Source organism: Canis lupus, chromosome 35 (assembly GCF_003254725.2).
Source record: "Canis lupus dingo isolate Sandy chromosome 35, ASM325472v2, whole genome shotgun sequence".
Taxonomy (NCBI): Eukaryota; Metazoa; Chordata; class Mammalia; order Carnivora; family Canidae; genus Canis; species Canis lupus.
This window is the reverse complement of record NC_064277.1, coordinates 8,867,439-8,894,111: the sequence shown is the minus strand read 5'-3', so window position 1 is coordinate 8,894,111 and position 26,673 is coordinate 8,867,439. Positions and strand designations below refer to the sequence as shown.

The window sequence follows — 26,673 nt, the reverse complement described above, 5'->3', positions numbered from 1 at the left end:
CTCTTCTTTCTGCTACAGACGATCGATCTCCTTTCCATTTGTTTTTTTCTAGACTGCTGAGAGGAAGGTTCTGCGCATATTTTTGCTCTTCATATAGTTGTATAGGCAAACACCCCAGATGCCAACAGGAAGTAAATTGACCTACACAGTGATGATTCTTCACTGTTTACAAAACAAAAAATTCCACTATTTTTTACTGTTGGGCTTTCTGCATGTTCACAGTAATATAAGTTTTAAGACATATTTCCATAACCAAAGACCTCCAAAAGGAAAGAATCACTAGAGAATGTGCAGAACATATTTTTTACATCAAATAAACATGGTGGGGGGGGAAGTGTCATGTTAGCTAGTTTTCCTTCAAATAGTCAATAAGTATACCATTCATTTTTCTAAATTAAGGTACTTAATTTAGAATAACTTAATTTGTTACACCACAGGCACCATTTCTTACTTACGATTTTTATTCTCTCTCCACCTTTCTTTCTCTTTCTCCATCTCTCTTTTACTGTCTGTCCTGTCTTTTCATCTCTTTCCCTTCTGTTTTTCTTAAGATTTATTTATTTTGTTTTGAGAGAGAGAGAGAGAAAGAGTGCATGAGCAGGGGGAGGAGGATGAACAAGACAGAGAGGAACTCAGCAGACTTCCCACTGAGCCTATCATCTGATGGGGGGGGTGTTTGATTTCATGACTCTGAGATCATGACCTGAGTCAAAATCAAGAACCTATTGCTCAACTGACTGAGCCACTCAGGTCCCCCATCTTTCCATTCTGTTTTTTTTTTTTTTCCTTACTTTTTCTCAAATGATCAAAAAATACCTATGGAATAAGAAAAATTATACTGTATTATTTAAAATAAGCATATCCTTATCAAATGCATTTGACCATTTATTCAACAAATATTTATAGACAGTGATGATTAAAATAATAGCACCTATTCTTAACCTTCAGTGAGTTACTTTAATCTTCTTAAGACTCAGATAATAAACTCACCTATCTCAAAGGACTATTGTGAGGATTTTTGAGACAGATTTAATGGTATGAGATTTAATGTTAGGTAGTACCTTGTGGTTTTAGCATATTGTACACTCTTAATGAATTCTAGTTACTCTGAGCATTTATTGTGTACCAGCAACGAGAATAGAAGGATGAATTAACAACAACAAAATCTTGGTAGAGAAATTTGGTGTTAAAAATAATTTTGCCTGGAATTATCAGACAATTTTATCCTTTCTGTCATTTATTTTTAAATGTAAACCAAAATACTTTCCTGTATCATAAATATTTTTCAAGTGAAAGGAAGTATTTGGAAAGATGATTGATGTCAAAGTCATAACCACATTTCCATGATAATCATAGTCTATAATTAACTGGTCTGATGGCCTGGACTCTTTGCTAATAAGAATATCTTATGTATAGTTGGTTTGGCTCATCATAGCTCAGTTTGCTTTTTTGTGTTCCATGATGATTGACAGTAGTCCAGATCATCACCAGGATGCAAATGAAAATGAGACAAACACATGTCCCCTGAGTAAGTTGGATAAGCAATGAGAAATCTACTGGTGAACCCAAGTGAAAGTCATTTCAATTCAATGCAACACACATCTCTTGAGAGCTTATTGTGTTATAAGCATGTGATAAAACAAAGGATTTACATATGAATAAGCTCTGGTCTTTTCACTTGAGGTGTTTATAGTCAATTAGAAGACATATAAACAGATAACCACACCATATTGTACATAGTATGATAAAGACCCACACAATATGCAGTGTAGAAAAGTTTAGAAAAGAAGAACACAACTAAGCCAGGAGTGTATGGCAGAGATATGCATGTGTGTGGAGGCAGCAGATGGGGTATCAGGGAAGATTTCTTAGAGAAGAGGAAATTTATCAAATGACATCCTAGAAGGGTACTTTTATTTTTACAGAAAATAACATGATGGTGCTCATATACTAATCATTGTCAAATATCCTTGTTCTCTTCCAGCACATTTTCCAAGGATTTGAATTTTATATATGCAATTTACAGAATTTCATAGTACCAGAAGAGGCACCACCAAAAAAAAAAAAAAAATCAAAAGAGAAACTTCAGATTCTAAATTGGTAGTTGCACAAATACATAATAGTACAATGCTCTTTGTTTATGGGGAACGTCTGTTATGTAAGCCCACAGATAGGCAAATACATTTGATTTTCCTGACCAAAGAGCCCAACAGATGAAGGCTAAGGTGTTTGAACAAATGTGTCAATGGATACATAGAATAGCGACTAAATAAAACCAAAAAACATCAGCATAATATACCAGTGCCTATTCTCATGAAAAAGTGACTTCATTATAAATAGTAACTTCACATTTGTTATAATTAACTCACCTCATCATCATCTTAGTTTGACAAGAATTTTTTTCCAGGCATTGTACAAGTCACACAGGTGACTAAAAAATGTATCAGTTATGTCTGTTTCTCTAAGGAAGGTTACTGTCACCAGGCTAAACACTGAATGAACATCTATATACACAAAAGCACAAAGGTTGTAGTATGAAAGGAATCTAGGAATAATGTTTTCCATACCCTTCATATATTCAGAAGGGAACATTAAAGGCATCTTGTACCTCTAAAGAGAACCATCTATGTAATCTGTGCCTTCAGTTTCTCTGCCTTATCTTGTTGTTCCCTGTGTCTGATCTTGCTGGATTATGCCTGGCTTGCATCAAGGAGTCTGCTGATGTTCTATTAAGACATCTTTCACTACCAGGATAAGACAAACCTACACAGGATGATAGCAGGTAATTACAGTATTACAGGACATGGACAAGTACCACATGTTGTCCTGTTCCCATCTTTCAGCACTGCATGTTGACTACATATGACTACTACAAGTTACCACTGGTGGTCTTCAAAATATAGACTAGAAAAATGGGCATATTGTTTGTACTAATATTGATGTTATTACTTTTAAAGGTGTTAGGCATAAGGTTGTTCCTTTAAAATTCTTTTTACTTTATTTAATCCTTATGTAAGTAGCTCCTACAAGTTCCAAAAAAAAAAAAAAAAAAAAGATTTTTGCCTCTTAAATACCCAAGTGTCTGTATAGTTTTTAAATCAGTTGCAAAGACTTAAAAACTGCTACACTCATGGTTGGGATATTTGGTTCAGATTAACAGGAAAAGAATTTTGGCTGAAATAGAGGAACACATATCCTTAAAATGAACTTAAACCTCATTGATATGAAAAGCAAATATCTAATACTAGTTTCATTGATTAAGGGTGGAGCATATCAAAGCAATTTCCTTCTGAGAATTGGTTTGGCATTCATTTATATGACTGATGTTTCTCACTAAAAAATCCAATATATAAATAAGATAGATTTTAACTGACCAAAGCTAGAAATCCCAACTTGGAATCTAGGTATTTCCAGGTGTTGAACATTTCCATCATCTCTGCTTTTCTGTAGGCAGCAGTTGTCAAAAATAATTGACTTCTTTTGAGTCACCAGGGACAAAGAAGTACCCTCTTAGAAAATGAGAACAAAGGAGATTGGTAACCACTTGGGTGACCTGAGTAAGTGTGTGTGATGAAATGGGTAAGGAGAGCAGTCAGTGAACAAGAGAAAAGGTGTTTGATTCCTGACCTGGATGACCCTGATGTCAGAAGACCATTAAAGGAGCTTCTTCCACCAGAGTTTGCCTAATACCAATTATTCCAACATTTTTTTTATTTTTCATGACTTTTCCCTCCTTTTAATACTACAGAGCTAAGTGACTTTTCTATAAAAACAGAAGAGATGAACAATTTTACATGGAGACAGTGTTTAAAACTAGCTTTAAAAACATATTTTTATGACTCCTTTTTATACTTGGACATGGTGAGTTTTGAGTTAAAATAAAGGCATTTTTGCTGGATTAATTAAACCTGATATTTTGTTTGCTTATTTATTGTGACCACTTTCCTCACTAAAACGTAACCTCTGTGAGAAGAGAAACCTTGTCTGTCCTATATTTTGACAAAATCCAGCTAGAACAGTATCTTGCTCATAGGGAGTTTGTCAATAAATATTTGTGAAATGGATGTGAGTGAATAAATGAATGAATTGATTAATTAATCCTTAATTTTGAAGCATGCACTCATTTTTCAAGTATGTATTCTGAATTTCTACCTACATAATACAGAGGCACTAGTGCATTAATCCCAGATTTCCTTTCTAGAATACATTGTAAATGTTCTGTGTGACATTCTTAATGGTGTATTACAGTTAGAATGATGCTGAAAAAAATTATGATCATAAACAAGCCTTTTGGTGATTAAAAAGAGATAGAGATGTGATTTGCATTTTTATGCATCTGAAATGCAAATATTCTTGCACTTATGAGTCATCAAGAGAAATTAATGCAAAATCATTCAAGAGCTTGATTATTTTTTTAAAAGATTATCCAGGTAATTGTAAACTAATTGTGCAAATAAAACTATTCAAAATGGCAGGATTTGCTATTTATTGCAGAGGTAAGCAAAGGCTACTCGTTAGGTTCATCTTCTCTATCCCCTGAGTTCATCTCTCACCTCTCTTCAATTTAGATGGATAATTGCTCATAGACACAACTTTTCTTTTTTCTTGGATATGACTTGAGGCATCATGTCCAGAATCATTCAGAATATCAGTTTGGTTTTTAGAAAGCACATCCATGTATAGTCTGAAGAGCACTTTATAAAGGAAGATAGAAAATACAATGGGCCAAATACATACAATGATTCTATGCATGGTTCTAGAGCTAATTACAAAATCAATGGTGGGATGCCTGGGTGGCTCAGTTGGTTAAGCATCTGCTTTCAGCCAGGCCATAATCTCAGGGTCCTGGGATTGAGTCCCCACATGAGGCTTTCTGCACAGCGGGGAGTCTGCTTTTCCCTCTCCCTTTGCCCCTTCTCCCCCTTTGCTCATGCTCTCTCTCTGTCTCTATCTCTCTCTCTCTAAAATAAATAAATAACATATTTAAAAATATCCTTGGTGGGTGAAATCCAGACATCATCATCACCCTTACTTTCATTTCTTCCACTTCTTCTTAATTGGGTTCTAGGGTGAGAAGAATGACAGGCTGCCCAACAGTTCACAATGGGGTAATGTTTTGCAACGAAGCAAACTCAGAAGGAAGCCTTGAATGATCCGGTGATGTCAAGGCAACCATGTTTAAGACAGTGAGGGCTAGGATAAAGGAGGTAGTTCTCCCAAGTGGTGGCTCAGAGAAAGGATCTACCTCAGACAACACAGCAATGGGCTTCTGAGCTTTGGTGGGCCTGCATGTTAAGGCAAAACTCCCACTTGGACCACCATGAGGATACATGCATAGAAGGTGCTTTTACTGTTTATTGTCCCAAGATGTTACTTGCATAAAATGACCTGTGTGGAGGGCCCAGAGTCTGCACAACACTCTTTTTACTCTTTATTGCTTAGAAATGCTCCTGCCTAGGATATCTCATATGCCAGGTTTCAAATTCCAAAAACCGACATTGCAACTTTCCTTGAAGATCCCTGCAAATTATCATGAAGGGAAAGCAAAATTTCTTTAGATATTACTTCCAAACCCTATTCAAACCTTTGGCTTGGCTGTTCTTAAACCAAGTCTTCACTTTAGATGAAGTCTTAAATCAGACTTCACTTTAGATTTTTTGTGTGGGGTGCATAAACATAGCCATCCCTGAAGTTTCTGGCCCAGCGAATTTGGGAAAAGAACTACTGGATGGTCACACATGGCTGACAAATTCTGTCACACAAAATACCACTAACCATAAATTCATTTCACAGAAATAGTGACCAATACTTTAAGAGGAGACCTAGTGAGATAAACTATGATAGTGAACAGAAAGATCATTGCATTTACATAAGGAACTTATAATAATAATGTTATCCACAATAATCCCTACCATATACTGAGTACCCACTAAGTGTTAAGGACCAAGAGTAGTCATAAACATGTAATCTCATTTAAATGCTATTTTGGTGAGAGGAAGGAATACTGTCTCTAGGCAATAGAAGAAGAGGTTAAATGGCTGGGATAGGGAAAAAATCTAGCAGGTGATGAAAATGGATTCAAGGGCAAATTTGCCCCTGAAACACATGTTCTTTTCTTACACATGTCCTCTCAGATTTTTTGTTTTTGTTTTGGTTTTTGTTTTTGTTTTTGCAAAGAGGAACAGAGTCACCATAAAACAATGTCATACCAAGGACAGACTCAAGTCATGAACATAAGCTTTGGTTGAGAGACAAGTGATACATTGATTAGTAGGTATATGTACAGTCACCATGTTTTCTCAACCAAAAATTGGGCCACATTTACTGACAATAGAATAGAGGGTTTTGTTTTATTTTATTTATTTTATTTTTATAAGTGAAGAGTCTATATTATGAAAAAGCAGTGTTATCTAAGTAAGTCACATGCTAGTTTCTTTCCAATAAAATGACAAAGCAGATTTCTTAAATAAATTACCGAGGGCAGAAATCACTACTGAAAGGTGCTACCCCTCACCCCACTTTGCACACACATAGCACCCTGTGTTGAGTATAAATAGATGCCTAAGGGCCTAGGACTTAGGGCCTGGAAATCTCTCCCATCTATTCTTGCGGGGCTCTGGTGGAGGGAGCAGGGACAGGAGCTGGGTCCCTAGAGCCTGGACCCTGGCAATAAAGGGGATGATTCCTCAAAGATCTCACTACTGCGTACACAGTTCAGAGCTCCCCAATACCTTCTGTTGCTTGTGCTTCATGTTGCAAGTGAGACAGCAACAAAGCTGAAGTATGGGATGAATTTCTAAGCCTAGAAGGGGAGTAGAGTGAACAACTGCCCACTTCTCTCCCCAAGTCCCTCTCAGGCCAGGCTGGGGATCACTGACATGACCAGATATGGCTGGAGCAGAAGAGCAGCACCCTGAGCAGCCCCCAGTGGGCCCTTGCTAGCAGTGGTCCAAGGGCACTGCTGACTACTGGGGCTTCCTCAGCAACTTGACAGGGATGCATAGATCCTAATATGAATGCATGGTGGTTGGTCAGATGTGGCTTGCTTCCTGGAATACAGAGCTCACTTCTGGCCCCTCACTATGCTCAAAGCAGGGGAAGTGGAGGACACCATAGTCTTCCCTGCAAAATATGGAGCTGGCAGGTGGCTCCATTTACTTGGGGGCTTGGTATATTCAGTTAATGATGGTGTCAGTGAGGTCAGCGGCTCTGGCTCCAGGCAGGTAAGACTTGCACACTTCCTACTCTGCTGGGTTCATCAGCTCTATGGGGTTTTCTAGAAAAAAACCCTGTCTTTGCACATGTTCATGCATGAGGAGAAGGAGGGAGAAGAAGACCCCCAGAAGGATGCTTGGAAGGAGGGCATTGTCCTCAGTCACAAATGAGAGAAACAGTCATGTGGCCTCTCCCTTCAGCCACAATGGCCTCAGCCAGTTCTTGAGACAGCAACTGGAGGTGCTGAACCCTAGCTCTCACAGGCTCTAGGTCACTATTGGATTCACTGGGGGAGGAGGCCTCTGTCACAGAGCAGGGGCTCTGGAAATCAGCCCCTTGCAGTGGGTAGGCATGTGGGCCTGTCTGGACAGAGTTGTGTGATAATCCCTCATCCACAAGCCCAGGGTTGAGCTGGAAGGGTAGCTCCAGACACCCAAGGGCTGTTCTGGCCCAGGCTGTGAGTGGAGTGCTACTGTCCCTCTGTGCTCCTCTCCTGCTCCTCCAGGCTCTTGGAGGGTTGCCACAGGCTACTTGGAGCCATTTTGGCAGGACTCCTGGATTCTCTGGGTCATACCACCTAAGGCGTTCTTAACTGAGTGAGCAACAGCCTGGAGGCCCTGGCTCTGGGGTTTCCAGGCATTTCTAGGGGGGCCCTGCCCATGGATTGAGGCTTACTGCTCTCAAGGGGCAGCCTTATCTGGAAATGGCTGTGCCTGGAGCTGAGGGCCCCACAAGAGGTCTCCGGATGGCTGACCTCATTCTCCTCCATCTGTTCCTGGTCCTGGAGTGACCTCTGGCACATGGAGGCCCCTACTCCCAGCCACCTACAAGCCATCTGCCTGGTGAAGAGCCTCTTCAGCCCACCAAACCCCAAACCTTAGCTTCGCCCAGCTGCCAGCATAGCTATTCAGCACCCACCCCACCCAGGACACAATATTTTAAATCAGACAATTGTGAATGTTCTAGGGCACACAGTCAATGTAAAGAAGTACATGACAAATAGCACATGGGAGGAAGAGACCCCAGATAGAAGGGAGATCAGTAGATAAGAGAACATTCTAAGCTGATGGTCAGTCAGGGTCATGGGATAGATGGGAAGCAGGTTGACTTGAAATATCTGAACATCTTATAGTCTCTCAAGACTCTAGCCATTCCTAAAAACAGAGCACAATGCAATTTTTTTTCTCTTATAAGTCCTTAAATTTTTCTCTTCACATAAATTTCTCTGAGAACATTTAAAGTGAAGAAATATAATTCAGATATCTTGAGTTCACATGTTTTGAAAATCTAAACAAAACAAGTGTTGTGCTGAAATTACATTGCTTTAAAATGAGATGCGATGCATTTTATACAAAACAAAGCTAGCTGAAAACAACATAAGAATGTAATTTTCTACAAAGTTGTCTGAGGTATGAAGTGATATGGAAAATGGATATCATATAACCTTATTCTGTTTATCAATATATAATTATGAAGTAATTTACAATAATGCAGTTATTGATTTAACTTCACCCGTGTGCCTTCAGAGGATATTTATACTTTAGGAATGAAATCTAACTAAATTATTGGATGAAAATTGCCACTGAGCCATCCTAATTAGAAAACAGATGCTGATGTGCAGATCATGTTTTATCCTGGTGCTCCCCTGATCCCAATATAGTTGCCTTCTTAATAGATGGATGTTGCTGTGGCTTAACAATTGGGATTAGCTCATATCAGTTCTACTGAGGTGAGCCTCATGCTTCTGCATGTGGCAAATAGGAAAACATTCTTTATTTCCCCTGAAATCCTCTGATATCTCACAAAAATCTAAGAGTAACAGTTACAGTTGGACTGCTAACAAACTCAGTATTTGTAAAAGAAACAAGAGAAATAAGGAAGGAAGGAAGGAAGGAAGGAAGGAAGGAAGGAAGGAAGGAAGAAGGAGAAAGAGAGAAAGAAAAGAAAAGGAAGAAAGAAGGAAGGAACAAAAGATTAGAGGAAAGGAAGTGAGAAGAGAAGAAACCAAGAAAAGAAAGGCTACTTCTATTTCAAAGAAAAGAAAACACATGGTCTGTCAGGTGTAATCATATCTCACTTTGAATAATAATAATTATATAAGGTTAATATATGATAGGTATTGGGATATTGCCAAGTGCAAGGACCTTCCTATTATGTGCTATTTTACTTACTTTTTCAGTGAGGTATTATTATCCCTCAGTCATGAGATGACCAAGACTCAGAGGGATGAAAAGTGTAAGAGCAGGATTTGAACCCAGGCAGTCTGGCTGTAGATTCCAAACCCTAATCTCTAAGCATTGGTATCTCAGTAAACTTCAAGGTTTGTTGGAAGCAGAAGTGTAAGTGGAAATAAAACTGGAGGGACAAGTTAGAAATTTGAATGCAAATTACTCCTGAAGTGTGAAGAGGATAGTTGGCAACCAGCACCTGAGATTTATAGCCCAAATGTGTTGTACCCCTTGTGTCTTCAATATGAAAATATGTCACCAGGTACCCAGCACAAAGCAGGCCTAATGATTGACCTGGGATGTAGAGATGTACCCATTGTGAAATGATCAAAATAACTTCTCTTTACAAATTAAGAACAATGATGCATTAGGGGTTTAACACCACGTAACAGATTTGAACAAGCAAGCTAAAATGTAGGCTCATAAATGTAATAACTTAAATTAGAACAATAACTTAAGTGAATCCCTAGAGTGCCAAACCAAGCCTTAGTTCCAGGAATATCAGTTCCAAAGTGAAAGGCTCTGGTCAAGCATTCTTCTCAATTTAATTTTGTTATTTTCCTAAAATAATGTGGTCACATTTTTGTTGTATCTGGGGAAGTCAGTTTTATAAGATCAGATCAGACCTGCAAGAGACAAGAATTAACTTATGCTCTCAACCATTAAGAATATCAGAAGGGAAGAGGAACTCTCCTTTCCTAAAAAGGACTTTGGACACATAACACAGCTTTGCTAAGCCGCGGTTAGCAAATAATCTAATTTTAGATTTATTTTATAAATCTAAAATATTTAGATGTAAAACAGGATACCGTAATAACACTGTACAAGAAGATGTGAAAAACAAATAAAATCTTACATTTGAAAGCGAGTTTTCAGGTGCTTCACACCTAGGTACTGGATATCTATTGTGCTTCTTTAGTTTTCCCATAAAGCTTACAGTCAAAGTGTTATAGCTTCTCCTTAAATGATCCTCGATTGTAAATGATAGTGAAGACGTCCATCTTGATGTGTCATTAAAACTGTAGAATGTTATAAGGTAACAAAAATGTTAGATGCTTTCTAACATAATTGTACAGCCAAGGTGAAATCCACCTCTATTCTCATCTTAAAAATCATCAGGGGTAGGAATCCACTCCAATTCTTCTGTCCCAAATACTTCCTTAAGATTTCTATGAGTTTTTCCAAGTCGTGCCCTCTAGCAATATGTAATGAGCCTACCTTATCTTCCATATGAGAGTCTTTCTAAAGGTGCAAAAATTGCTATTGGCATTTCTAGAAAGATTTCGTTTTTCCATGTCAAAAAATATTTTTGTTTGTTTTGCTTCATTAAGAAATATCCTTTTCAAGCATACCAACATGTTATACATACTTCTCTCAGGATACTCTATTTTCTCAATGCTCTTTTCAGACACAGAGACTATCTTCTTCTTTGGACAATACATTTTACTTGCAATATTATTATTATCCAAATAGATTTTTCAGTAGTTATATGCTGGATTAAATTGCACTTACTAGCCAACTAATAATTTTTAATATTGTACCAAGTCTGATGCAATTTAAAAATTTAAAATAAACAAAAAACAAAAAAAAAGAATTTCATATATATCTCAATTACATTAAATGTTACTTTTTGTTGTCTTTCTTGTCTATGACATTTTTGAACTCCATCATCCATTAAATATTTAAGTCTTTTTGTCATCTGTGAATTTAATATTCATTATCTGGAAGGGTCAATTTTAAAGATAATTGTGGTCCTTCAACTTCATAGTCTTGGTAAAAAGGTTCAGCAGACTTAGGTCATTGCCAGATTTGATCATGGTCATAGGCAACAGGCCAACAATATGCCAAGTAGGCTACCAGGTGTGAGAAATACCACCAGGTGTGAGAAATAGTTCCCAAGAATCAGAAACAGAATGGCAGTTAATACCTAGGGTCAAACTTGGACAAGAATCAGAGTCAGGCTGGCAAAATCCAGGGAATGTAAGACAATGAAGAGTAAATTAAAGGGTATTGAGGGAACAATTAATTGTGTTTCCAATCTTAAACCTCAACATTACAGAAGTAATAGGAGAAAATGCAATATATCTGAGTCTTATCTCCAGGAGTTACATCAGATTTCTCATGGTGAAGATAAAAAACAAACAAACAAAGAAAAAAAAACAAACTAAATCTAGCTAAACAAAACAAAACCAGCTTTGTGGTATTTTAGCAGGAGAGAGGAAAAATAATCATTTGGAAATACATCCAAGGGAAAAGTATCCATTACATCAATAAATTAAAGGGAAAAAAATCATATGGTCATATCAACAGAGGAAAAGCATTTGACAAAATCCAATATCCATTCATTATAAAACTTTCAGTAAACTAGGAATACACGGACTTTCCAACTTGATAAAGAACATCTACAAAAACATGTACAGATAATACTTAATGGTTAGAAACTACAAGCTTTCTCCCTAAGATCAGAAATAAGCCAAGGTTGTTGCCTGTCATCACTTCAACACTGCACGAGAAGTTCTAGTTAATGCAATAACACAAGAAAATGAAATAAAAAATATGTAAATTGGGAAGAAAGATATTAAACTATGTTTACATATGACATGATTTTCTATGTAGAAAATGCCAAAGATTCAAGAAAAAACACTCTTGAAAAGAATAAGCAATTTGCATCATGCAAGGTTTGTATAAAAAGTTAGTCAATGGATTTTCGAGATTCCAACAATGAATAGTCAGGGGCTTTGAAATTAAAAACACAAGGTCATTTACTTTAGCACCAGAAAAATTAATTACTTAGGAATAAATTTAACAAAATACATACCAGATCCATATGAGGATGACTGGAAAATTCTGGTGGAAAAAAATCAAAGATCTCAATAATTATAGAAGTACTTTATGTTCATAGATAAGAAGATTTGATATTAAGATATTAGTTCCTCCCAACTTGATCTACAGATTCAATATAATACTCATAAAAATTCCGGTTAGTTATTTTGGGGGTATGAATAAATGATTTTAAAGTTTATATAGAAAGAAAAACACTCAGAAATGCCAACACAATTTTGAAGATGAAATCAGAGGACTGACATTACCTGTCTTTAAAACTCACTGTAAATTTACAGTAATCAATCAAACATGCAAACAAAACAAACAAACTACAAAAACAAACAAGTAAATAAATGGGACAGGTTAGTAAGCCCAGGGATAAGTCCCCACAAACATAGTCAACAGATTGTTGATAAAGGAGTAAAAATAATTCAATGCAGAAAGGATAATCTTTTCAACATATGTCCAGTGCTGGAACCACTGGACATCCATATACAAAAATATAATGGCTATATATGAACCCAGATTTTATATCCCTCACAAAAACTAAAAAAGGATCATTTATCTAAATGTAGAATGTAATACTAAAATTTCTAGAAGGTGATACAGGACAGTCTAGCCAACCTTGGGACTGATAAAATTTTAGATGCAATTCCAAAGTCAGAACCTGTGAAAGAAAAGTAAGTTGGACCTGATTAAAATAAAAACGTCTGTTCTATAACTAACACTGTTAGGAGAAGGAAGACATAAAACAAAGAACAGAAGAAATATTTGCAAAACACATATTTGACAAAGGACTCGTATCCAAAATACATAAAGAGGGATCCCTGGGTGGTGCAGCGGTTTAGTGCCTGCCTTTGGCCCAGGGCGCGATCCTGGAGACCTGGGATCGAATCCCACGTCGGGCTCCCGGTGCATGGAGCCTGCTTCTCCCTCTGCCTGTGTCTCTGCCTCTCTCTCTCTCTCTCTCTGTGTGTGACTATCATAAATAAATAAAAATTAAAAAGATACATAAAGAGTTCTTAAACTCAACAAGGAAATAGACAATCCATTGAGAAAATGAGCCAAAGATTCAAACAGAAGTCTTACCAAAGAAGATATACAGATGGAAAATAAGCATATGAAAAGACGCTCAACATTATGTCACTCAGGTTTTGCAAAATCAAACGACATACCACTACATATCTATCAGAATAGCTAAAATCCAAAACACTGATGATTAAAAAACTGCTACCAAACATGGAATAATAGGAACACTCATTCATTACTGAAAGGATGCAAAATGGTACAGAAACTTTGAGGACAGTTTAGCTCCTTTTTACAAAGCTAAACATTACCTTAACATACAATTCAGGAATTGTGCTATTAGACTATTACCCAAATGAATTGAAAATTTAGGTCCAACACAAAACCTATACATGAATGTTCATAGAAACGTTATTCCTCATTACCAAAAATCTGAAGCCACCAAGATGGCTTTCAATCTTTCAACAGACTGGTACATAAAACAAACTGTGGCACAGTCACACACTGAAATCTTATTCTGTAATGAAAGGAAATGAGCCATCAAGCCACAGAAAAACTTATTGCTAAGTGAAAAAAGCAAGTCTGAAAAGGCTGGATAGTGTAGGACATCATCTACATGACATTTTGGAAAAGGCAAAACTATAGAGACAGAAAAAGATCAGTCATTGTCAGGACCTCACAGAGAAGGAAGAAGGCAGGGATAAATAGGTAGAGCACAGAATTATTTTTAGAGTTTTTATTTATTTATTTGAGAGAGACAGTGAGAAAGAGCACGAGCAGTAGGGAGAGGGAGGAGCAGGCCTCCTGTTGAGCGGAGAGCCCCACTTAGCATTGGATCCCAGGACCCTGGGATCATGACCTGTGCTGAAGATACTTAGTTGACTGAGCCACCCAGGTATCCCTGAAGCACAGAATTTTTAGAGCCATGAAACTACTGTGTATGATAATGTCCTGGTGTATACATAACGTTATGTATTGTCAAAACCTATAAAACTGTACAACACAAAGAATAAATCCCAATGTATGGACCACAGTTGATAATAATATGCCAACATCGGTTTATTAGTTGGAACAAATAGACCACATGAATGTAAGATGCTAACAATATAAGGGAAATGGGGCAGGGGAGAGGGGGGGATTCCAGAACTCTATTTACCATCTGTGCAGATTTTTTTTTTTTTGAAATCTACAACTATTCTAAAAAATAAAATCTATTTTTCAGCAATTGTGTAGATGCAACCAGAGAACTTGATTGTGCGCAAGGTGGTGAAGAAAACAGTCTTGGGTTTGAATTCAATTTTGTCCATCACTAGCTGTGTGGCTTTCAGCAAGTTGCTTATTTCTGAGACTGTTTCCTTGTTAGTAGATTGAGAATAGCACTATCTTTAGTATAGGGTTATTATGTTTATTGTTAAATAAAATAACATGTGCATATGGGTAACTGACATATAATAAGTGTATAATAGTAGCTACTACTTGGATCCTAAAGGACTTAGAGATTTTAAAGACAGAACAGTAAAATTCATAAGCATCACTTGTGAAGATCATAAAATAATGTCACTTGTAGAGCACCTGCTGTATTTTTATGGGTATTAGGCATTTGTGGAAATAAAGGAAAAAGAACAAAAAAGACATGTTTTCTTCCTCAAATTAAGACTGATTTTAAAAACAGAAGAATTTTGTGCTCTTCATGATTTTCCCATCTTACCCCTTACTGCAACCATTAAGGAAGGAAAGGATGACAAAAGTAACTTACAAAGAGGTCCTTTAAAATACTCTTATGTGATAGTTTAAGCCCTTGCCCAGGGAAAAACTTAGTTTCTACTTTTCAACTCCACTCAAATGGGAAAGGTGCAGGGAGACTTTCACTTCTATACCTATCTGTTTTCTAAGGCTCTGCCCTGCATTTTATGGAATTATACACACCTTGAGATATAGAAAGGATTGTTTGATGGGATAATTTACGGTAATGGGCTTCACATCTATTTTATGGAATACATGTTGATCACTAAGCCATTCTACAAACTATGACCATCTGAGTAGAGTGAGGTCTTGGCAAATGGATTCCTCTATCATCTTAACTATCATCCCTCAATGTGAATAAATAATAGAGATTATTTTAGATCAAAAGTCAACCATGTTCATGGGCAAAAAAAAAAGTCACTACATATTTATCTCCAGGGCTATAGTTGTAGGTCAACTAGAGGACTTCGTGAGAGCAAATGGGTCTAGCTCATCCTCATCTTTCTGGTCACTGTTGAAATGTAATATCCTGGAGAGTACTCCCTTAAATTCAACCCCCTTATCCCACTCCCCACCACCAGTCTGGCATTTTCTGTCCCTCACTTTTACCAGTTTCTGTCACTTATACTATCAAAATCCAGTTATACATTTACTAGTTCATTTTGTTGTTTGTTTTCACTTTCCTACATGAAATTTTAAACTTTATGAGACTAAGGACCATGTGTATTTTATTCACCAAAAAATCCATAGTTCTTTCCATATTACCTGATGTGGATGGACATCAAAAATATCTACTGGTTGATTAAAGAATAAATGAACTCACAATGGTGCCATATCCAGTTGTTCTACATGGTAGAGAACATATATGTCTCTCCACTTAGGGGTCAAACAATTCAAATTATTAACTTCCACTTATTCTAAGAAGCTGGTAGTCATTTCCTCTGCCTTCAATTTGACCTTTTTTAAAAAATTCCCAAGTTACTGTTGGCTAGACCACGATGAAGATCAAAATAAAATCATCTTCCCACACATATAAGGGAAAACAAAGCTTGGATGTAAATACAAACGCAAAGAAACAAAAACAAAAACAAACCATTGACAATTCAGGATATTCTTTTCCTTGAGTATTTCAATAATCAAATATATAATAAAATGACACTAAGATTATTTACCTATTAGGATCCATTTAGCCAACAGACGTGGTGGCACAGATAAGTTAGTATAATAAAATATAATATGGCTTGATGTAAAGGTTAGAGTGGTTGATATATGAATGTGACAAGACACCGTTATTGGAAATTGAGTTTCTTAAAATTAAAACAAAAAGGTTTGGGATATTAGTAATATTTGTAGTCAATAGTAAGCAGATAAAAGTTTCATAATGACATATTAGTCAAGAATTTTCTCTTTCTAAATGACCAATGCATCATGTAGTAAAAAGTATTTTTTATGATTAACTGTTGCAGGAAAATTTTATCTGAAATCATTTGCTATTATTTAATATAGAAACCCCTCTGATACTATAAGGGAAATCTGACAATGGTGGAGGGTTTTGAAAGATTAGTTTTAATATTTGGCATAATAGTCTATAATGGTTCCTATGGCTCTGATAACTCAAAAAGGGGATAAAAAAGCAAAAGTAAAGTTAAATCTTGTCATTTTGCCTTGATAACAATTAACATTTATGGAGGGTTTTTTTATCTGTGAGTTCATTCGACCCTTGGTTTCTCTTCTGAAATTTTCCCCACTGTTTTTTGGGTCACTAAAATACCACAGTTATTATTTTGGATGAACATGTCCTAACTTGTATTAAAATAAAAACCCCTGAGATAATGACAACACTTTTGGCTTTAGCACTCCATCAGGAAATGAGTTTGTGGGAAGGAAGGGCATGGAAAAGATGAAAGAAGAAGTGTCATTGGTATGAAACTCTGAGCATAGCTCAAAGGTTGGAATCAGTGTGATATCCTTCATGGATATCAAGGAAATGGGAGTATTTAATTGAATTGACAATAATGGTATGGAATGAATTGGGAGAAATACCAAAAAATCACTGATTACTAGTATTATAATAATAAACATTTCCACGTGTTAACAGTTTAAATTTACTACATAGAGATCCAATTTCAGGAATAAGACAATATAAAGTGTTTTGTCAAACTCTTTTGCTAATACATATGAAAAATGATGGATAAAACATTTTGAAAATGTGTGATGGGATAGGATGTTCTAGATTCATTTCTCCCATTCCTTATATAACCACATATTATAGGAATAATTCAGCATGTGATCCTAACAGGATTCTAAAAGGAAGAACATGGACGGACTAGGGATTTCAGGACTTAAGAAAAAACACTAAATTGAACACCTAGATTTTCTTTTTGTCCCCCAAATATGGAACAGTGGATTGAGGGGAGGCCTATAATTTGGAACTGCAAAAAGGCATAGAAAACAAGCAAACAATTAAAGCCTGATGTTTCTGGCCAACATACTCAGAAAGGGGCAACCCAGTAGATACCTAACAGGGAGGTTCATTGCTGTTCCAACACCAGTGTCAGCAAAGCCTGTCCAGGAACTCATGCTTAATCTGCCCTATAGACTCTTGGCAGAAGCGTCTGTACCATGCCCTGGGCAGTAGTAGGCCTGTTGGGCTACAGTGTCAGCATCAGCAGAGTACCTGCCCTGTCCCCAGGGCAGTGGAGACTCAATCTACCACAGCAAAAGCGACTAAGGCCAAGTGTTTCCTGAACCTCCTACCTAATGGCACTGGGATGGAGAGGTGGTATTTGCAAAGATCAGCCAAAAATCCCAGAAGATGGGGCTCCTGGGTGGCTCCATCAGTTAAACCTCCAACTCTTGAATTCAGCTCAGGTCATGATCTTGGGGTCCTGAGAGATCAGCCCCACATGAGGCTCCAAGTTGAGGATCAAATCTGTTTAAGAAGATTCTTTCTCTCCCTCTGCCCCCCTCTTCCATTGCTCACATGCTCAGTTTCTCTTTCTCTGTCAAAAAACCCAAAAAAAACAAAAAACAAAAAACAAAAACAAAACACAAACAAACAAAAACCTCAGCAGAGCCATAAGACTAAAACTGACCAGAATAGCTTGGCAAAACTAAATCGTCATCAGAGCTATAGCTCATAAAACCGATCCAGGACCTACATGCTAAAATGAATCTGCATAGAGTACTGATGACTGAAAAAGAAGATTTAAACAGGATAAATGGGCTCTTAATATTATATTCAAAATATCCAGGATATATGCAAAAAAAATCACTCATTATACTAAGAATCATGAAAAACACAACTTGAATATTGGAATTATCTGACAGTATTTTAAAGCAGCTATCATATAGACATTCAACAAATAATTTAAAATTCTCCTTAAAAATGAAAAAAAAAAAAACAATAGAAGCTCTTAGCTAAGTAACAGACATTATAAAAAGGAATCAATTTGAAACTATATAACTGGAAATTAGAATAATTGTAATAAAATCTTTTTGGATGGGCTCACAATTTGAATGATGATGACAGTGGGTAGAGTCAGCAAAATTGAGAACAAATCAACAGTTTTTCTTTCTAAACAACAGAAAGAAAACAGACGAAATGAATGAACGACACTAACAATGAAAGGAAGATAGTCTCAAGGAATCCTGGGACAATTAAAAAAGAACTAATATTTGTATCACAGAGTCCCTGAATGAGAGTAGAAAGTTGGAGGACTGAAATGTATTTAAAGATATACTGGTTAAAACTTCCCAAATTAAGTGCAAGACATAATCCTACAGATTCAAGAAGCCAAGTCTACCCCCAAATAAGTATGAAAAAAAAAGCCATACCAAGATTCAACATAATTAAACTTTAACAAATTAAACTGAAAACTAAAAACAAAGAAAACAACTTAAAACAGCCTGATAGAAAAGATTCATTGAGGACACCTGGGTGGCCCAGCAGTTGAGCAACTGCCTTTGGCTCAGGGTATGATCCCAGATTCCAGGATCAAGTCCCACATCAGGCTCCTTGCGGGGAGCCTGCTTCTCCCTCTGTATATGTCTCTGCCTCTCTCTGTGTGTCTTTCACGAATAAATAAATAAAATCTTAAAAAAAAAAAAGAAATGGTACATTATTGCTTATAAGGAAACATTAATTCAAATAACAGTGAATTTCTCATCTGAAAATACAGAAGCCAGAAGAAAGTGTCAAAATATCTTTCAAGTGGTGAAAAAAAAAAAAAAAAAGAATTGTCAACCCAGAATCCAACCTCTAGTGAAATTCCTTCAGAAATGCAGGGAACTGAAGACATTCACAGACAAAAGGAAACAAATACCATTTATCACCACAGATCAACCCTTAATGAATAGCTAGAGGAAGCTCTCAAAACAAAAAGAAGGTAATAACAGAAAACTAAGACTTTCAGAAAAGACAGAAGAACAACAGAATGAGTAAAAATAAGGGTAAACCTAATACACTAGTCTTTACCTCATGAGTTTCTTAAAACCTAGTTTTTGTTCAAAACAAAAACTATAATGCCATGGGGCACTCAATGTATCTAGAAGAAATACTTAGGATGATAATATATAAAAAAATGGCAAGGGCAAAAAGTATCATCAGTGAAAGCAAGTTTTCTACAGTTTCTTCAAAGTGTTAAAACTTTGATATTAATAGTCTAAATTGTATATACATATTGTGGTATCTAAAGCAAGCAACTATGGTAAGAAAGCTCTACAAAGAAGGGTGCCTGGGTGACTTAGTCAGTTAAGTGTGTGACTAATCTTGATCTTGGCTCAGGTCATGATCATGGGGTTGTGAGATTGAGCCCTGCATTGGGCTCCATGCTGGGCATGGAGCCTGCTTAAAACTGTCTCTCCCTCTCCCTCTGCCCCTCCCCCTGCTTACACACATGCTGTCTCTCTCTCTCTCTCCCTCTCTCTCTCTCTCTCTTTAAAAAAAAAGTAAAAGCCTTGACAAAGAGATATGCTGAAGCCATTATAGTTAGATAAACCTGAAATCCCACCCAAAAATCAAGTAACATACAAGAAGGCATGAAAAAAAGAAGTGAAGGAATAAAAAGCAGAGAGAACAGGCTGAAAAAAGGCTAAAAAAGCAGACTTTACCCCTATAACATCATTAATAACTTTAAATATGTGTGATATAAATACACCAGTTAAAAGACAGGCATTACTATGGATTTAAAAAGGAAAACAAAAAACTGTGAGTTGACTATTTACTATGTAAAAGAAACTCACTCTAAACCTAACATATGTAGGTTGAAAGCTAAAGAATGGAAAAAGAAATATCATGCAAATATTATTTTTTTCCAAATATTAATTTTAAGAAATGGCAAGAATGGCTATATTAATATTAGCTACAGTAGGTTTCAAAGCAAAGATAATAGGGACAAGTTGGGACATTGCATATTCATAAAAGACTCAATACACCAAGAAGCTAACAGTGGTCCTAAATGTGTATGCATCAGATGCAACAGAATTTCCAATTGCATGATGCAAAAATTGAGAGAACTGAAAGGAGAAATAGACAAATCCAAAGTTATCATTGGGACCTCAACATCTTATTTTTAGCACCTGGTAGAACTATTAGAAACTTTCAAGGTTGGGATAACTGAAAAACATCATCAACCAACAGAATCAAACTGACATTTAAGGAATGCTTGATCTGACAAAACCAGAGTAAATGTTCTTTTCAAGTGTCCATGGAATATTCACCAATAGCAACCATACCCTAGGTCATCGAATACATCTTAACAGATTCAAAGGGATTGGAGTCATACAGAGGATATCCTTAACCAAAGTGGAATCAAATCAGAATCAATAGTAGAAAGATAGTAGAAGTTCTTTTAACACACTGAAATCAAATAGCACATTATTAAATAATACATAGGTCAAAGAGGAAGGCTCAAAAGAAAGTTTAAAATACATATAACTACAGGAAGATTAAAATATTTTGAAATCTGTGGGGTGCAGCTACAGTGCTGAGAGGAAAAGAGCATTAAGCACTCTCATTAAAAAAGAAGAAAGATCTCAGGGTCACCTGAGTGGCTCAGTCAGTTAAACATCTGACTCTTGATTTCAGCTCAAGTCATGATCTCAGGGTTGTGGGATCCAGCTCTGCATGCTCAGGGCAGAGTCTGTCTGAGTTTCTCTTTCCTCTCCTTTTGCCCCTCCCACTTGTGCTTATGCTGTCTTTCTCTCTTTCTAAAATAAATAAATCTTAAAAAAAAGAAAAAAAAGATCCCAAATCAATAACCCAAGTTCCTACCTTAAGAAACAAGAAAAGAAAGAATAAAGCAAGTAGAACAGAAATAAAAAGGAGAGCATAAATAAATGAAAATAAAACAGAAAAAATGATTAATAAAACAAAAAGCTTGTTCTTTAAAAATTTCATAAACTTCTAGGAACTGATAAAAAATAACTTGATAAAACATCAGTAAATTGAAAAAAAAAAAGAAAGAAGACTCAACTTCCCAATGTCAGAGATAGAACAGGGGACATCATAGCAAATCCTGCAGCCATTACAAAGGTAATAAGAGAATATCACAACCAAATTTATGGTCAAAAATTGGACAGCTTTGAAGAAATGGGCCAATTTCTTGAAAACTATACATTATCCAAACTCAGTCTAGATGAAAGAGACAACCAGAATAGTTCTAAAACTTCTAAAGAGATTGAATTTGTAATTAAAAATCCCTCAGAGAAAAAAGTTTACAGGTCCACATGGTTTCACTGAGGATTTTTTAGAACAATTCAAAGAAGAATTAATACCAATTTTACACAATCATTTACGTAAAAGAAAATGGAATGCTTCCTAAGTCACATTATTAAGCTAATATTACCTGATACCAAAGCCAGACAGAGAGCATAGCCAACAAGCAAGAAGGAAGGAAAGGAGGAAGGAAGGAAGGAAGGAAGGAAGGAAGGAAGGAAGGAAGGAAGGAAGGAAGGAAGGAAGGAAGGAAGGAAGGAAGGAAGGGTGAGTCAAGGGAGGGAGGGAGGGAAGAGAACCTCAGCCTTAAACTTACATGGTATACAAAAGTTAACTCAAAATAGGTTATAAACAATTAGAAAACATTAAAATATTCAACTTTTAAGGGAAAAAATGGGAAAAACTCTTGGATACTTTGAACTGGACAGAGTAGACTTCATACCAAAAGCAGAACCTATACCAAAAAATTGATAATTTGGACTTTGTCAAATTTACAAACTTTTGCTCCACTAAACACCCAGCTAAGAAAATAAAAATACGGACTGTAACTTAAGGACCAGTATACACCTAATTGGAATGGCCCAAATAAAAAATTATGGTAACACCAAATTATGGTAAGTGTGCAAAGAAACTAGATGACTCATACATAACTGGTAGAATGGTACAGTCACTCTGAAAAACAGTTTGGCAGTTTTTTTCTTCAAAACTACAAATGGCCTTGGCATACAGCTAGCAACTGCGCTCTCGGGACTTCTATCCCAGAGAAATAAACAATTTCACACAGAAACTTGCACACGGATATTTCTAGCAGTTTTATTTGCAACACCCTCACACTGGAAACTGCACAGATGGTCTTTAATGATGGTTAGACCAGTTGTGGCACATCTATACCACGGATTACTGCTGATTTGCTTAGTGTAAATTCCACAGTGATATTTCAGGTTACTTATTTGAAAATTTTATCAATTTTTGTAACTCAAATCGAAACCAGTTGTGGTGTTCTCCCCTCCCTTCTCTTCTTACCTGTCTTCTGAAGCATTGTAAGTTCAGTTAAACTGTGTTCTCTTATTGGCTAATTCAATATCTGACCAGAAGCTTATCCAAGATTGCTCTGAGATACTGTTATAAAGCATAGATAGACACCGCCACAGGGCTGTAAAAAAACAAGCATCGGGATTCCAATGTGATAAGTTAACTTAGAAATTGTAATTTGCTATTGAAACAGACACATAAACATTTTAATATTGATTCAAAAATCTCTCTGCTTGTATCTGAATTCTTTGACTTAATTGATTCTTAAATTTGGTAAAATCAGTTGTATAGATATGTATCAAAAATGTACTAGTTTGGTATTTCAATATCCACTCCTATCCTTTTTTGTTTGTTTGTTTGTTTGTTTCTAGAAATAGAAAAATCAGTATACTTTTTTGGCATTTGACATGACCAAAGAGAACTATTCATAAACATAGTGAATATGGTCCAAAGGACCCCAGTACTCTCAAAATCCTTCTTCTCTCACCAAAACATGGTTTACCTCATATTCTCATCATGCTTTTTTTTTCTTCCTTTGGGTTAAATCACACTTGGTGATAATTTAAATTGTATATATATTATTTAGAAAGGCCAAATGGTATAGTAAAAATATTACTCGACCAGACAATTCTAGTTTTAATTCTGCTACAATTGTGTTATATGAACTTGCAAAAATGCCACTTCACTCGTAATTCCCTTTGTGACAATGAAATGGAGCAAGTTAGTGGTATGCAGGCTGTTCTGTTGGCCAAGGAACATTTTGTTCCACTAAAATCTTACATGAGAGGCCAGAGCATAAGTGATTTAGAAAGGAGGTGCCATGGAAGCAGTGGACTTGGAAGCTCAGCCTCCCTCCTCACCCTCCACCGGCCCCAGCAAGAGCTCCCATGGCTCCTCAGAACACATTTTAAAGACCTCTAGATTGGAAGATCTCTAGGAATCCTTCATTGTTTCAGATTGTATTGTGATTGTTTAGAGAAAGGATAAAAAATAAATGATTCCAGAGGAAATGCATGTAATTTTGAAGAAATAGAGTACAGCCAAGGTCCTATTGGCTGTACTCTAGCCTTAGGACCTTGGCTAATAGGACCTTGACTGTACTCTAGACAAGGTGCTAAAGGAGATGAGAAGAAGGGACAGGTGGAGAATTGACCATCTTGTGCTTGCTCCACCGTGGCCTGGCCCATCCTTTGCTAGAGCTGCATGGCATCACCCATGGAGACTGATTTACATGCTAGCATTGCCTACGAGAGCACCTTCAGGACCATGTCATGTCCAGGCAGAAGAAAGACTATACACACAGAGAGAAGGCAGTTGCCAGAGATTGCCTTCCTCCATGTCTCTACTCCGTGGAAAATTCTTCCAAGATGGAGATTATACAGCTAATTGGAAGATCACTGGATAGTAAAGAGTCAACAAAACAAAACAAACAGAAAAAGTTTGCTATAACCATCAACTAAATATCACCAGATGTAAGACAGTGATGGGCAAGCCTGTTCTTGATCAATCCTATAACCATAATGGTGCTGGCCACAAGCAGACTACCAAATTGTTCCAAACCAGGAGGCTTTGGGCCATGTAGAGGACAATGTTGACTAGTAACACCAGCTGGTATTTAAAGCTGGAGATGATTTTGGCAATTTCATTTAATTCAGGCTAGAGATGAAGACTTAGTATCTAGAAGATACAACTTATTTCACTAATAGTAGAGGACAGGAGTTGCACACACCTGGATTATTCAGTTCTTCTGAGAGAATATTCTTATTAGATGAAAAGCTCACTACAAAAAAGATGAAAGACAAGATTTATGGGCAAATTTTTATAATTTAGGAGATGAAGGACTGAAGATCAATGACAAGAATATATTTTGTGACAAGACTGGTCATGCTTTTAAACTTTATTGGCAAGAGTAAATATACATTTGACTGTATAATTATTTCAAATTCAAAAACTGTCTGCATATATTGGATTTTAAAAGCTGACAATTTTCAAAATGTGTTTGATGGAGTGTTTATAAGTCCAAAATCTTTTGATGTTGATGGCTATCTCACTGTGGAAAATTTTCATTCTCACTATTAGTATTAGACAGCCAAGGAATTTTGATTAAAAAAAGTCCTAACATAATTGGCACAGTGAGAATTAAAGCAGAGTGTAAGACACATGATATTTACATAGATGAATCATGGAAATGATCTCTGACCAGCAACTTTTTTTTAAAGAAGAGTGATATTCCCGTGCCATAAAAATAAGATTCACTTAGTAAAAGATACTTTCTGTAACATCTCCAAGTCTTGACCCTGTGAAATCTATTCTGGTTGTTCTTCTGTCAAGATAGTTTTTAATTTAAGGTCCCAGACAAGGGGTGACAGGAAAACAATAGAGCAGTGTTTCACTGAGGGTGAGGGGTTTGGTTACATTAATCAAAAATCAAACAAAAAAGAAAAAGAAAAAAAAGAAAGAAAGAAGAAAGAAAGAAAGAAAGAAAGAAAGAAAGAAAGAAAGAAAGAAAAGAAAGAAAGAGAAAGAAAGAAAGAAAGAAAGAAAGAAAGGAAGAGAAAAAGAAGGAAAGAAAAAAAGAAAGAAAAAGAAAGAAAGAAAGAAAGAAAGAAAGAAGAAAGAAGAAAGAAAAAGAAAGAGAAGAGAGAAAGAAAGAAAATAAAGAAAGAAGAAGAAGAAAGAAAGAAAGAAGAAAGAAGAAAGAAAGAAAGAAAGAAGAAGAAAGAAAGAAAGAAAGAAAGAAAAAAAAAAAAAAGGGAATCCCTGGGTGGCTTAGCAGTTTGGTGCCTGCCTTCAGCCCAGGGTGTGATCCTGGAGTCCTAGGATCGAGTCCCACATCAGGCTCCCTGCGTGGAGCCTGCTTCTCCTTCTGCCTGTCTCTCTCTCTCTTTCTGTCTCTCATGAATAAATAAATAAAATCTTTGAAAAAAAAGAGAGAAAGAAAGAAAGAAAGAAAGAAAGAAAGAAGAAAGAAGAAAGAGAAAGAAGAAAGAAAGAAGAAAGAAAGAAAGAAAAGAAGGAAAGAAAGAAAGAAGAAGGAAGAAAGAAAGAAGAAGAAGAAAGAAAGAAAGAAGAAAGAAAGAAAGAAAGAAAGAAAGAAAGAAGAGAAAGAAGGAAGGGAGAAAGAGAAGAGAAGAAAGAACGAAAGAAGAAGAAAGAAAGAAAGAAAGAAAGAAGAAAGAAAGAAAGAAAGAAAGAAGAAAGAAAGAAATAAATCCCTGGGTGGCTCAGCGGTTTGGTGCCTGCCTTCAGCCCAGGGTGTGATCCTGGAGTCCTAGGATCGAGTCCCACGTCAGGCTCCCTGCATGGAGCCTGCTTCTCCTTCTGCCTGTCTCTCTCTCTCTGTCTCTCTCTCTGTCTCTCATGAATAAATAAATAAAATATTTAAAAAATAAAGAGAAAGAAGAAAGAAGAAAGAAAGAAAGAAAGAAAGAAAGAGAAAGAAAGAAAGAAAGAAAGAAAGAAAGAAAGAAAGAAAGAAAGAAAGAAAGAAAGAAAGAAAGAAAAGAAAGAAAAGAAAAGAGAGGGAGGATAGAAAAAGAGGGGAGGAAGGAAGGAAGGACGGAAGGAAGGAAGGAAGGAAGGAAGGAAGGAAGGAAGGAAGGAAGGAAGGAAGGAGGAGGGAGGGAGGAAGGAGGAAGGATGGTTCTTTCCTCTCTCATGGAAAGGAAGTCCGCCAATAGACAGCATAGGACTGGTATGATAACCCTAAAACCTGCAAAACTAACACTTGTCATCTCTGTCATCTTCAGCATGAAGCTTCCACTTCATGGTCCGACATGGTTACTTGGGCTCTGCTGTCCCATCTTCAACCGTGCCCCCAAGAACGAGTGAGGAGTGCAAAAGCTGCGTCTTCCCACCTTGACAGATGCTGTCTGAAGTTGCACACAC

The 26,673-nt window shown here is 36.5% G+C and overlaps 1 protein-coding gene across 1 annotated transcript; it reads right to left on the bottom strand.

The window, feature by feature from the left end:
• Positions 1-7,371: 7,371 nt before the first annotated feature.
• Positions 7,372-8,050, bottom strand: LOC112659895 (protein PIMREG). Its single transcript, XM_025447096.2, is given in 6 exon segments — positions 7,372-7,614; positions 7,616-7,677; positions 7,680-7,730; positions 7,733-7,833; positions 7,835-7,902; positions 7,904-8,050. Coding segments are annotated over 6 exon segments (672 nt in total).
• Positions 8,051-26,673: the final 18,623 nt, after the last annotated feature.